The sequence below is a fragment of the Hemiscyllium ocellatum genome, chromosome 24 (assembly GCF_020745735.1).
Source record: "Hemiscyllium ocellatum isolate sHemOce1 chromosome 24, sHemOce1.pat.X.cur, whole genome shotgun sequence".
Classification (NCBI taxonomy): domain Eukaryota; kingdom Metazoa; phylum Chordata; class Chondrichthyes; order Orectolobiformes; family Hemiscylliidae; genus Hemiscyllium; species Hemiscyllium ocellatum.
The window spans coordinates 49,393,983-49,407,792 of NC_083424.1; the positions used below are offsets into that span (position 1 = coordinate 49,393,983).

At 41.6% G+C, this 13,810-nt stretch overlaps 1 protein-coding gene across 1 annotated transcript in view; it reads left to right on the forward strand.

Moving 5' to 3' along the window:
* The first annotated feature begins 306 nt into the window (after positions 1-306).
* Positions 307-13,810, forward strand: part of LOC132827405 (protein HIRA) — a 111,835-nt gene continuing 98,331 nt past the window's right edge. The window contains exons 1-3 of the mRNA XM_060844073.1: positions 307-760; positions 12,459-12,521; positions 13,460-13,570. Of these exons, the coding sequence (XP_060700056.1) occupies positions 724-760; positions 12,459-12,521; positions 13,460-13,570 (211 nt within the window). The 5' untranslated portion in view covers positions 307-723. The remainder of the gene's footprint in view (positions 761-12,458; positions 12,522-13,459; positions 13,571-13,810) is intronic.

Below are 13,810 nucleotides of genomic sequence, written 5' to 3' on the forward strand. Positions count from 1 at the left end.
TCATTTTGCCAGTCATCTTTATTCTGGGATTGATGGATCTCAATCCTTCTGGAATAGTTTCTCTCTAATCCGTCTACTCAGCCTCAAGATTTTGAGCTCATCTGCTAAATCTCTTTTCAGTTCTCTTCTGGGAATGAAGAGAACAACATCTTCAAATTTATCTACTTGAATAAACTCCTTCATTCACTGAAACCATACAAGTACCTTCTATCCATAAATGGAAACCTTAGGGAGTAACTGGATTTCACTTCCGTGTAGTGACTGGGACTGCATTCTCTCCAGCAGGGCGCTGAAGGATTTACCAGTTGCTGAATACACTAGTCACAGACAAATAGGATGGGGATTTAGGTTTGTTGGGTCATCAAACACCATTCATTCACCCAACTTCTACAACATATATAAATAAATGAATCAGTTAGATTGGTAAGTGTTCAGGTTAAGAGCTGCAGATATGTTTGAAAGTCATAATTCCTGCTCTCAGAGCACTGACCGAATGGATCATCTTTTGAGGGAGGGAGGGGGTTGTTCATTTCGCACAGGAACGTTTATTCTGACCTTGACTTTTCCTCGGAGCGTTGCGGCCGCGGTTCGCGGCTTTCCGGGGAGTGCTGAGTGCGTTGCTCCCTTCCGGCGGGAGCGGAGTGAGAGACCGGGGCCACCCCGGGGACGGTGACACCAGGACCGAGCGAGGAGCAGCTTGAGTCCCAGGCATCAGGGCCCAGCATGAAGCTGCTGAAACCCGCTTGGGTCCATCACAATGGTGAGCGGGTGCGCGGGGTTGGGGGGGGGGGGAGCTGTGCAGGGGAGCGGGCGAGCTCCCCTCTGGCAATGGGAGGTAGGAAGCCGGGGAGAGCAAAGGTGACTACATCTGTCACACACACACAGAATGGGAGTTAATAGCAGGGACTTAACACCTGGTCAGTCTCTGAGGTGAATGGGAAGGAAGCTGGAGCCCTGAATGGAGAGTTGGAGATCCAGGAGACCCAGCAGCCTTGAATGAGTGAGAAATCCAAGAGGGAATGGGTAGGAGTACCAGGTTCCAGAGTTCTGCCTGGGTATCTGTATGCCCAGAGCGATGGGGTTCAGGGTCCAGGCATGCACAGTGTATGTATTGGTGGATTTAGAGGACCAAATGCGAAGTGGGATATGGGGACTGAACCAGTCACCGCAGAGACTATATACTTGGGATAACTAACTACAACAGTCTTAAAATAAGAAATCGGATCAGAAATAGACTGCATAGTTCCTGGAGCCCACTTTGCCATTCAAAACTTTTAACCAATCTACAAACCCACTTTTGTACCCACTTCCCTGATTTCCTGCGCATTCAAAATCTGTTGATCTTGACCTTGAATATACTCAACAATTAAGCAGCTATAGCATCCAGGAAAGAGAATTCTAAAGGCTTTTGACCCATTGAGTGAACAACTTCTCATCTCAGTCTGACATGACGTCTCCTTAACCTGATATTTCCTGTAATTCTAGACACTCCAACTATGGAAATAGTTTCTAAATATCTAACATTTGGTGCTTTCAAAGAACCTTTCATGTTTTAGTAAGATCACCATTGATTCTTCAGAGATTATAAACCCATTCTAGTTAATTTCTCCTGTTAGAACAGTCCTCTCACCCCAGGAGTCATCTCTTGAACTTGTGTTGTACCCCTTCTAAGTAAAGTATAGTCTTCCTCAAATATGGTGGCCAAAATTGTACAATACTATAAGACATGGGAGTAGAAATAGCCCATTTGGTCCATTGAGTCTGCTTACCATGAGATTGTGGCTAATAGACTGCACTTTCCTGCCTTTTCCCATAATCTTTGAATCCCTTTTCTGATTGAAAACCTATCCCATCCTTGAACATACTTAACGACCCAGCCTCTACAGCTCTCTGCGGTAAGGAATTACACAGATTCACTACTCTGAAAGATGTCTCATGAAAGCCTTGTGTAGCTTCCATCAGAGTTTGACTGACATAGTTTACCCCTTTCAGTCATGACCTACTAACACGAATCTTAACTGCTTGCTCAAACTACCAACGTGTTAACCTTCTCTTTCTTGTACAATGACATCCAAATTCCTCTGAACACCAACATTTAATAAATTTGCAGCATTTAAAAATATTGTTTTTCTTCACAACAAAACAAGGTGAACCTCTCTTTTCCCTGATGGCTGTTTGCTCACTCACTTATGCTATCTAAATTTCTAATCTTTGTGTCTTTATCATACTTTTTCTTCTAGCTTTCTTCAGTATTTTCACGTATGAATATGAACATATGTGTCAAAGACAGCATCTATTTTTCTTAGAATCCCCACAGTGTTGAAACAGGCCATTTGGCCCAACAAGTCCACACCAAACCTCTGAAGAGTATCCCACCCAGACCCATTCTCCTACCGTAAAACTCTACATTTCTGATGACTAATGCACTTAACTTACATGTCCCTGAACACTCTGGGCAATTTGGCATGGCCAATTCACCTAACCTGCACATCATTGGTCTTGGGAGGAAACTGGAACACCAGGAGGAAACCCACGCAGACAAGGGAAGAATGTGCAAACTCCACACAGACAGTTGCCTGAGACCAAAGTCGAACCCAGATACTTGAGGCTGTGAAGCAGCAGTGCTAACCACCCGATTTTTCCACCCCAAATTGCCCTTTGAACCACAAGGTTGAAACACTGTAGTCCACATGGTTTAAATACACTCAAAATGCTGTTAGGAAGTGAGTTACAGGTTTCTGACCCTCTGACTGTGAAGAATGATGATGTATCTCCAAGTCAGGATAGAGTGTTTTTAGGTGCGGCTCTTGGTGTTCCCATGCTCTTGTCCTCCTATATTGCAGATGTGGCAGATTTGGAATGTTGTGGAAGGACACTTGGCAAGTTGCTGCGGTGCACCTTCTAGATGGTACATACTGCTGCTCCTCTGCATCATTGACAGAAGGAGAGGACATTTGGTCTGTTGGTTGGGGTATTTACCAAGTGGGCTACTTTGCCTTGGAAGATTGAGGTAATTGCATGCTGTTGGAGCCACACTCATCCAAGCAAGCGCAAAGTATGTTCTCACTTGCAGCTTTTAGTTAGAGGACAGATTTTGGGAAGCCAGGAGTTGAATTACTCACAATTTAACAACCCTAGCTCAAGAATGTTAGGTTTTCCTGCATGTTATCATGTACCTACAGAGACATGAATGATACTGAATGCAATGCAATTATCAGTAAACGCCCTCACATCTGAATTGTGATGAAGGAAGGTCATTATTGAAGCAATTTCAGATTGTTGGGGTGTTGCCCTGAGAAACTGTAGTGATGCCTTGGACTGAAATGATTGGCCTCCAACAACTTCCTTTGTTAGTATGACTCCCAGCAGTGGAGAATTTTCCCCAATTCCCATTGGCTTCGATTTTACAAAGACACCTTCATGCGATATTCACCTTACTATTTGAACTAAACTTTGACCATGTTTGGACCAAGCTGTAATGAGGTTTTGTATTGAGTGGCTCTGGCAGGCTCCGTATTGCATGTCAGGGAGCAATTTATTGCTGAATAAGTGCCATTTGAGAGAATGGTTGATGACACTTTCCATCATTTTGCAGATGGAGATGTAATTAGCTTGATTGGATTTGTCTTTTTGTAGAGAAGATATATCTGGAAAAATGTCCAAATTGTCAGGTAGATGCCAGTGTTGCAACCATACTGGAGCAGCTTCATCTGTGGGTGAAAGTATTTCTAAAGCGTAAGTCTGGAACCTTGTCAGTGCTGATAGCCATTGCAGTATCCAGTGCCTTCAGCCTCTTCTTGCTATCACTTGGAGTGAATCGAATAGGTTGAAGACTTCAGAACGGGCTGATGTGCCAATCTGATGTGTTGGCCTCTCCATCATTGAGAATGTGGATGTATGTGGATAATTCTGCTCCAATTAGTTGCTTAATTGTTTGCCACCTGGCAGCAACTGGACTGTTGCACTTTGACCCATTGGGCATGGGATTGCTGAGCTCTAAGCATGCTGTTTCTTTCAATCATATGGATACAGTCTGGTTAGTTGCTTCTTCTAGATTATTTATGTAGTTTGTAAAAGAAAAGGCCCAGCATTGACTCTTTCAGTACCTCACTTAGAGTCTATAAGCTGAAAATTACATTTCTATTCCTCATCTCTTTTCTATCCATGAATCATTCCTCTATCCATGAGATATATATAACTTACAACCCCTGAGCCCTTGTGTTGTGCAACAACATTTTGTGTGACATTGTATTGAATGCCTTTGAAAGGTCCAAATATATTATAACTGCTAGGTGCCATTTACATTCCCTGCTGATCACATCCTCAAAACTGTAGATTGGCCAAACATTGTTTCCTTTCTTCAAAGTGCTTGAGTTGAGGCAGTGACCACAAGCACCAACAGAAGCAAAGGGATTGAGATGAGATCCAGCAGATCAACCATGAATTTAAAAGTTTCTCCTACTGACATACATTTTTGTTCAAACTGTATGGTTTCATTTGCCCTGTGGAATCATTTTGGTTAACTATTCAAACTCCTAATTTAGCAAAGAAACATCCTTTCATCCTTAAGTTTAGCATTGACATTTTCATTAGACTACCCTGATATTCCATTTGTATTCAGTCAGAGTACCTGGAACTTTTACAAATATAAGACAGTTGTTAGCAAGCATATTCTTCATGTCCTTTTTTTTCCCCTTCAAGATGTTCATAAAAATCTACCTCTTCATAGAATCTCTTCAGTGCAGAAGCAGGCCATTTGGCCCATTGACCTTCTTTGACCAATATTTGGATATCTAATTTAATACGTTGTCATGAACCAAACTTTTAGCTCCTCCTTTTAGCTCTGTATCAATTGTTGTAATGTTCCTGTGAAGTGTCTTGGATGGACTCACTCTGTTGCATGATTGCAAATTCATCTAAATGTGCCCAAAGTAGTCCAGTCTTTCTGCTTTCAAGTCTTGCAATGTTGCTTCCATATTTTTGGTGATTATGTAATTGTCAAGGTAAACACATCCGAAATATTTTGAAATACATGAAGCAGTTTGTATGGCTTTGAATTTTAAAACATGAAATGCATTCTACTTATAAATTTGCTTAGTCTATTTTCAATTAAAACTGTTTGTTTTATGCACCTATTAATTTGATTTCAGCAGAAAGAAGATAAGTATAGTTTGACTTGGTTTTCTTTGGCCCAAGAAACTTATTATATTTATAGTCTTTAAAAACAGAGGAAGACTAAGTTTTGGTTAGGCAATGTCAAGAGCAACTGGTTGATAGGAATGCAGATGGCTGAAGCAGCTGAGAACTGACCACAGTGGAGTGAATTCATGTGGTCCTGTTGTTGCTAGGTTGATGGATGGACATTTACTAGTGGTACTTCTCACATCTTTTGGGAATGGTTTAAATGGTGTGGTTACAGTTTACCTGTCAATGTAAATCCCGATCATGTTATGAAAGAAGTGTGAGAGAATACTTAATGAAATTCATCATATAATGGGACTTGAGGGAGCGGTGAAAGCAGATTCAATTGTGTCCCCTAAAAGGGAATTTGATAAGCACCTGAAGAGGAATTTGCAAGGTTATAGTGAAGAAATGTAGACGTGAAACTAGATGATTGCCCTTGTAGTATGTCAAGATGGATATGATGAGCCAAATGGCCTCTTCCTATGCTGTAATCATTCCATGCTGCACAAGGGGGATGAGTTTCTAATTAACTTATCCACTGGATGGATCTGACAGACTATCAGGTTCGATGACATTTGTGAGCATAACCTAACAATGCTAACCAACATGACCCTTGACTGGTGGAGGATTGCAGGTGGTCAGTATATCTGGGGGCCGGGGCTAAGGAGGTAAGCTTGAGTCTTATGATTGATGTTGAAACTCTTGTTGGGTTTGGTTCATTACAACATATTCACGTTCTCGCTTTTATCCTGCTCTGTCTTTAATCTCATGTCGACGCCTAGTTTCTGGTTTAGTCTCCAGGGTGTTGAAGATGTGTGTTTCATTGTCTGTGTTTTCAGCACATGGAGTTTCCTCTTGTGTCATAGGTGTCAGACCTCTGGGGGAAAGGAGGAAATGTAATATCATTTTAACTTATGTGAAATGACTTGTTTAGGTCGAAAAAATGAGGTTAGTAACTTGAGGACCCAGATGTAAAATGACCAGCAATGTGAAATCATCATATTTTTGCATTGAGTTGTTGTAGGTTGGAACAGTGGAGGTAACTTCAGTAGTAGCTGGCAGAAGGAAACTTGCTAGATTTTGGAGAAGGTTTGTAGTTCATGTTGTGAATCAGGTTGTAAGTTTGCTCGCTGAGCTGGTAGATTTGTTCTCGGAGGTTTTGTCACCATGCTAGTTAACATCAGCAGTGAGCCTCTGATCCAGCACTGGTGTTCTGTTCTGATTGCTATTTATGTGTCTTGGTCTGTTTTGGTGGGTGATATCACTTCTGGTTCTTTATCTGATAGGTTGGTAAAGGGGGTCCAAATTCATATGTTAATGGAGTTCCGGTTTGATTGCCAGGCCTCTAGGAATTCCCATGCCTGTTATTGTTTAGCCTGTCCCAGGCTGGATGTAGTGTCCCTCTTCGTCTGTGTATATGATACTAGTGATATGTGTATTGATACTAGTGATAGTTGGTCATGTCTTTGGTGGTTAGTTGGTGCTCATATATCCTGGTGGCCAGTTTGCTGTCTGTCTTTCCAAAATCACAAACACCTCTGGGCACAATATGCTCAAATTAGCCCGAAGGTGGGAAACCAATCCCATCTGACTGAGCGCCACCTGCCAATAACTGTACTTCCTACATGAATGCCTCAGGAAACAGGTATTACCATGATATGTCAAATACAAACCACCTCTGAACATCCCAGAAGCCAGAAGAACAGAACAGCTACAGGATGCTACGAGAAATGATAAGTCATGCTCAACTGACTCCACAAATACAAGCGAGAAGTTTTGTACCAAAGATTTCTGTACACTAACGCGACTGACCTTGAATGGACAAGTGCGCTAGAACGAGCCATTAACACTAAACGACAGCGGATCAAGACAAAGAAAAGACTAGCCCTACAAGAAAAACTGGCCAAGATCATGCACAGCAATAACACTGACAATTCAGAGACTTGGATAAAGAACCTGTTGAACCGACCACTCGCAGATATGGAAAAAGCCATCCTAGTAGAAGGAATGAACTTCAACCATAGGGACACGGACGAAAAGGACATCCTAGCAGCACTGGAATCAACCCTGAAAGACAATGACTTAGAGAAAAATCCAGCAGGCCATCAGATAGACAGTACCACCCACACTTAACAGAAGGAAAAAAGGGAACACCCTCAAAACATTGGAAAGGAAAGCCATGGAAGGACTCAGAAAAGACAAATAATGTAATCCTATTGGAAGACAGAGCGCATGACCGTCATGACCTGAACAGAACACAATACATTGAAAAAGCAAACACACCCCTTGCAGATACCGACGCCTACCAACAGGTGGCAATGGACCCCACCCCACAGCTAGAAAACCGTACTGCAGTATCCCTGAGGAAACTACACAATAGAGGTGAAATTAACAAGACAGATCTCCAAAGAGTGAAATCTGAAGGATCCAACACAATCCATTTCAATGGATTATCAAAGGTATATAAACAAGGTACCCTTAGACCCATAGTCTTACTTACCAGTACACTGACATACAGACTAGCAAAGGAACTGCAACGTAAACTGAAACACCTAGTTGAAGACTCCAGCCACTCCATCCACTCCACCCAGGAATTCCTTAACGTCATCAAAGACACCAAGGTAGAGGATGATGAGATCATAGTTTCCTTTGATGTGGTGGCCCAATTCACATCTATAAACTTCACCCAGGCCAAAGAAACACTGGCTTCACTGTTAGACAAATCAAGGACACAAGCACGCAAAAACTCCATCAACAAGGATATCATCCTCAAAATAGTAGACCTGTGACTCTCAACCCACTTCACCATTGATGACAGGATCTACAAACAAATCAATGGGATCTGTTTATAGGATCACCAATATCAGGACTCTTATCAGAAGCAGTTAAGCAGAGCTTAGAACGAACAGCCCTTCCCATGATCCATCCCAAGCTTTGGGTCTTCTATATGAATGACACCTTTGTCACCACAAAATGCAACAAGTTAGAAGAACCCACAAACACACAAACAACATATTTACCAGTATAAAGTTCACCAAAGAGGAGGAGAACAACAACAGACTCCCCTTCCTAGATGTCACAGTAGAACGAAAAGCGAATGGAGAGTTGCAGATCAGTGTCTACAGGAAAGCCACACACACTGACCAGATACTTGGTTACAGCAACAAACACCCACAACTGGAGCTGCATCGGAACATTATGTAAGCGAACACACTGCAGCACCCCGGAACCACGAGAAGCTGAGGAAAAAACACCTGGACAATGGGTACCCGATTAAGCGCAGTCCGCCGATTTCCTACACAACAGACCTAAACAAGAAGACATAACACGCCTTGAGACTCTAGCCACCCTGCCATACAATAAAGGTATCTCTGAGATGATGACCAGACTACTCTGGTCTCTAGGCATCATGGTAGCCCACAAAGCTACCACTACATTGAAACAGCTCCTGATGAATTTAAAGAATCCTGTACCAACAGCCAGCAGAACAAATGCCATATACAAAATACCCTGCAAGGACTTGGAGGCTGCTACAATTACAACATTTTAAAAGGCATCTGGATGGGTATATGATTAGGAAGGGTTTGGAGGAATATGGATCGGGTGCTGGCAGGTGGGACTAGATTGGGTTGGAATATCTGGTCGGCATGGATGAGTTGGATGGTTTCTGTGCTGTACAACTCAATGACTGCAACAAATGTTACATTGGACAGTTGGGAAGGAAACCAGCCACCAGGATGCATGAGCGCCCAACTAGCATGACCAACTATCAATAGTATCCATACGCACAGACAAAGAGGGACACCAGTTTGACAGTTAATCCATCTTGGGACAGGCTAAGCAAAGACATGCACGGGAATTTCTAGAGGCATGGCATTCAACCGGAACTCCATTAATAAACACATCGATTTGGACCCCATTTACCAACCTCTCAAAAAAAAACAACCGGAGGTGATCTCATCCACCACAACAGACCAAGGCACACAAATAGTAAGTGCGTCAGAACTCCAGCGCTTCATCAGGACCCACTTTCACTGATGTTACCTAGCATGGTGACGAAATGTCTGAGAACAAACCTACCAGCTCAGTGATCAAACTTACAACCTGATTTGCTAGATATTTGAAGTGGAAAAGTTTGTAGGGCTGTGGGTAATGAGCAGTGTACGTGGGAGGAATTGCATAATGTTGGTCCTGGAAGGGTGGATAGATTGGCCTCTTGCTTTGCCATATTGTTTCTAAGATGTAAATATCAATGATCTGAATTTTGTACCAGAAAATATGTAGCAGATCTGCTTTAGGTGTGATGAAAAGTCTATGTTTATAAAGGCTCTATACCTGAAATTTATCATTTGTCCCTTCAACTTTAGAAACTCTGTTAGCTGCTATGCATATTCTAACTTGGAAATGGGAACTGTTTGTGATAATTGATTTGTATGATTTGGTGAGACTGCTGTATTGTTTGGTCTGAAACCAGTGTAGGGAGCAATTCCCTCACTAACATCATCTGCCTGTTTTAAAAAAAAGGGAACTTTTTAGTATTCTGAAACTGTGGATTTATTAGTGTGTTTTGAGAAGATTTGTGGCTCAGGTTGAGGCTCTGAATGTAGGTTTGCTTGTTGAGCTGGAAGGTTCAGTTTCAGACGTTTTGTCATCGTACTGGATAACATCATCAGTGAGCCTCTGGATGAAGCACATGTGGATTTATGTTGCAGTTTAAATATTTTGAGCTATTGGTCAAAATGTAGATGTAGCACAACATGTCTGTGGAAGAGCTTATTGCAGGGTGAGGAAAAATGTTCTGAAAGATGAGGATTAGCTTTGACAGTGTTGGCAGAAGCTGAGAGTTCCACATTTCTATTATCATTTATATGAAAAAGTGCTTCCTGATTTCCCTTCTAAATGATCTAGCTGTAATCCATTTCCCATTGTTCTTGATACTCCACTCAGAAGAAATAGTTTATCCCTCCATTCTGTTATTGTTTTAATTCTGAGAGACAGAATTAATCTTCATGGGGAGAGACAAAGATGAGTCGGGGATAGTCAACAAGGCTTTGTCAGAGGAAGATCATATCGAGCAAACATGAATGAATTTTGCCAAGGAAGTTGTTAGGTGTGTGGATGAGGTTAGTGCAGTTGATATAGTCTACATGGACTTCACATGGACAAAGTGTTAAATGGGAGACTTGTCAAGAAGGCAAGAGCCCATGTGCTCCAGGGTAATTTCGCAAAATTCAAATATTTACTTACTAGCAGAGGGTAATGGTCAAAGGTAGTCTTTGCATCTGGAAGCCTGTGTCCAGTGGTATATTGCAGGGCTCTATACTCTATCCTCAGCTGTTTATAATGTACATTAGTGACATGTGTACATGACTGTAGGAGCTTTGATCAGTAACTTATAAGATGACACAAATATTGGTGGTATGGAGATAGCAGCATAATATCATGGAGGAAAGCCTGACACTATAGGATGCTATAGACTGGCTGGTCAGATGATTGAACAGTGGCAGGTGGAGTTTAATCCTGAAACGTGAGATGGTGTGTTTTCAAAAAGCAAACAAGGTAAGGGGTACACATTGAATGGTAAGATCCTAGGAAGTACACGTTAGTGTACGAGTCCATTGATCCTTGAAGGCAGCAGGACAGGTAGAGAAAGCGGTTAAGAAGGTTTATGTGATGCTTGCCTGTATTAGTTGATAATGTGGAGTTGCTGGTGTTGGACTGTGTGGGCAAAGTTAAAAATCACACAACACCAGGTAATAATCCAACAGGTTTATTTAGACGTACTTCCAAATAAACCTGTTGGACTGTAACCTGGTGTCATGTGATTTTTAACTTTATTAGTTGAGGCATTGAATACAAGAACATGGAGGTTATGATGGAGCTGTATAAGATGTTATTTCAGCGACAGATGGAGTATTGTGTGCACTGTGATTGTCCTGGAGAGGTTGCAGAGGTGATTCACTATGACATTGCCTGAAATGGAGCGTTTTATGATGAAAATCGGGATAAGGCAGAGGGGGACCTGACTAAGGACTACAAAGTTATGAGGGACACAGATATGGTGGATAGGAAGAAACTTTTCCCCGTAGTGCAGGGGTCAGTAAATAGTGGGCATAGATTTAAAGTAAGGAAGCAGGAGAGTTGAAGGGCATTGTAGGAAAAATTATTTCAGTCAGAGATTGGTTCTTGGATGTTAGTTTTGGAAAGTTTTGGTAGAAGTAGGAACTAAGTATTTAGATGAATACTTGAAACGCCATAACATACAAGGCAATTATTCAAGTTCTGAGAAATGGGATTAGCATAAATAAGTGCTCCATGACTGGTGTGGACACAACAAGACGAAGGGTCTCTTTCAATGTTGTGATACTTTATTACTCTACTTCTGATTAGGTAGCTTCTGAATCTCTTAGACTTTTGGGAATACAAGCAAAATTATTCAGTCCTAATTTATTACTGAAGGCTGTGACATTTATGGGTTGAATTTGCTCAGTCTTCTCAAGCTATGGTGCAAATGTAAAAGCAGTACTACAGCTACTGTCAAATGTCCCTATTCAACTGAAGCTCTGCTTCCATTCTTCTGCGCAGTATTCCCATCCACTTGAAGTAAATGACAACATTCCAGTGAGTAATGTTGCGGTCTGTCTGCTAGATTTAATTGATTTGTGTATTTGGATCCCAAATCCCCTTTGCTGGCGTGCAGTTGCTAGTTTCTGACCAATTGCCAAATGCTTCCATTTGCCTTCTCTTATCAAAACAGCATGATTTCTCATTCAATTACTTAATCTACCCTGTCTAATTTTGTTAGAATTTTATAGGTTTCTATGACCCCACTCTGGCTATTCTTCTAAATTCACGTGAGTATAGTCCTAATCGATTGAGTTTCTCCCTGCGTGTCAGTTCTACCATCCTAGGTATCAGCCAGGTAAACCTTCGGCACTGTTTCAATAGTAGAATATCCTTCCTCAGATAAGGCGACCAAAGTGGCCCACAATACCCAAGTGTGATTTACCAATGCCCTGTACAGTTGCAGTAAGACATCTCTGTTCCTGTACTCATTCTACACTATGAAGACCAGCATCCTATTTACCTCTTTCACCACCCACTGCTCCTGCATGCTTACTTTCAGTTACTGATGAATAAGGACACTTGGACCTTGTTGGGAGCCTCCCTTTTCCCAATCAATCGCCATAACAAGAATATTATCTTGCATTTCATTTGGAATTAGAAGTGAGAATATGAGATTCTGTGAAATAAAAATAATTGTTTTCTTCCAGGTAAGCCAATATTTTCTGTGGACATTCATCCTGATGGAACCAAGTTTGCAACAGGTGGACAAGGTAAGTGGCAGGTTGTAAACTGATTCACTGTTTAGTTAGAGTTAGCAGGATCTAGAAATCCTCAGTGCCATGGAGGCTGCTTTTCCCTTTCATAGTCTGTCTTGTAACCACAAAACTTTTTTTTTCTGTATTCATTCACGGGTTGAGGGTGTTACTGGCTAAGCCAGCATTCATTGCCCATTCCTTGCCCAGAGGGCTGTTAAGAGTCAGCTGCATTGCTGTGGGTCTGGAGTCACATGTAGGCCAGACCAACTAAGTATGGCAGTTTCCTCCTGTAAAGGGCATTAGTTTTTCTGATAAGTGGCAATGGATTCATGGTCATCAGAAGAATCTTAATTCCAGACTTCTATAGAATTCCCTTCAAATTCCATCATCTAGCATGGTAGAATTTGAACCAGGACCCCAGCACTTTAATTGGGTGTCTGGATTTAACAGTCCAGCAATAATCACAAGGCCATAACCTGTCCTTAACTACAGTCAAATATTTTGTACAATGAATTTGTCAACTTGGGCAGCAGTGTGGGTTGTACTATTTGGCTATTTGTGTCAAGGGTTGCAAGTGATAGATTCACTGCTCCTTTCTTTGCGAAATAGTAGCTTTTGTGGTTTTCAATAGTCTTCCTGCTCTGAGACTTGGAATTGATATGGTGGGCTCTTTCAACATTAGTCCTCACTGAAGCAGTTCTTCCCTGCCTGGAGAGATCAGATCTTGCTGTGTCATTCTGTACTGGGTCAGATAGCTCCATTTTCAACTCCTTATCGATCAAGTAATTGTGAATGTTTTGCTTCGGAGATGGACTGGCTAGAAATTTCCCCCATCACCTTGCTCCCCATCCCTAAATAAAACCGATATGCAACTTGTTATGAGAGTTATAATTTTAAACAGATCTATACTTTAAATCAAGTAAAATTGCTCAATGTTTAATTTCCACCTACAGGAGAGGATTCAGGGAAGGTTGTGATATGGAACATGCCACCAGTTGTTCGAGAGGAAGATGAAAAGAATGAGGCTATTCCCAAAATGCTCTGCCAAATGGATAACCACTTGGGTATTTGTGATTTTTTTTTAATGTATATTACACACACACACACCCATATGTCGCCCAGGAACATAATATTCCAATATTTCAGTCATCTTTGATTTGTTTACATATCATCCTCAGAAATGTTTGTTTCGAGGATCCTGTAAAGGTCTGTTTTCCCCTATGTAAAGGCAATCTTTGAGAGCTATTGAGTTTAAATGTATTCCCTGTTAATCCTCTATATCACTACCTTTTTAAAGATTGGAG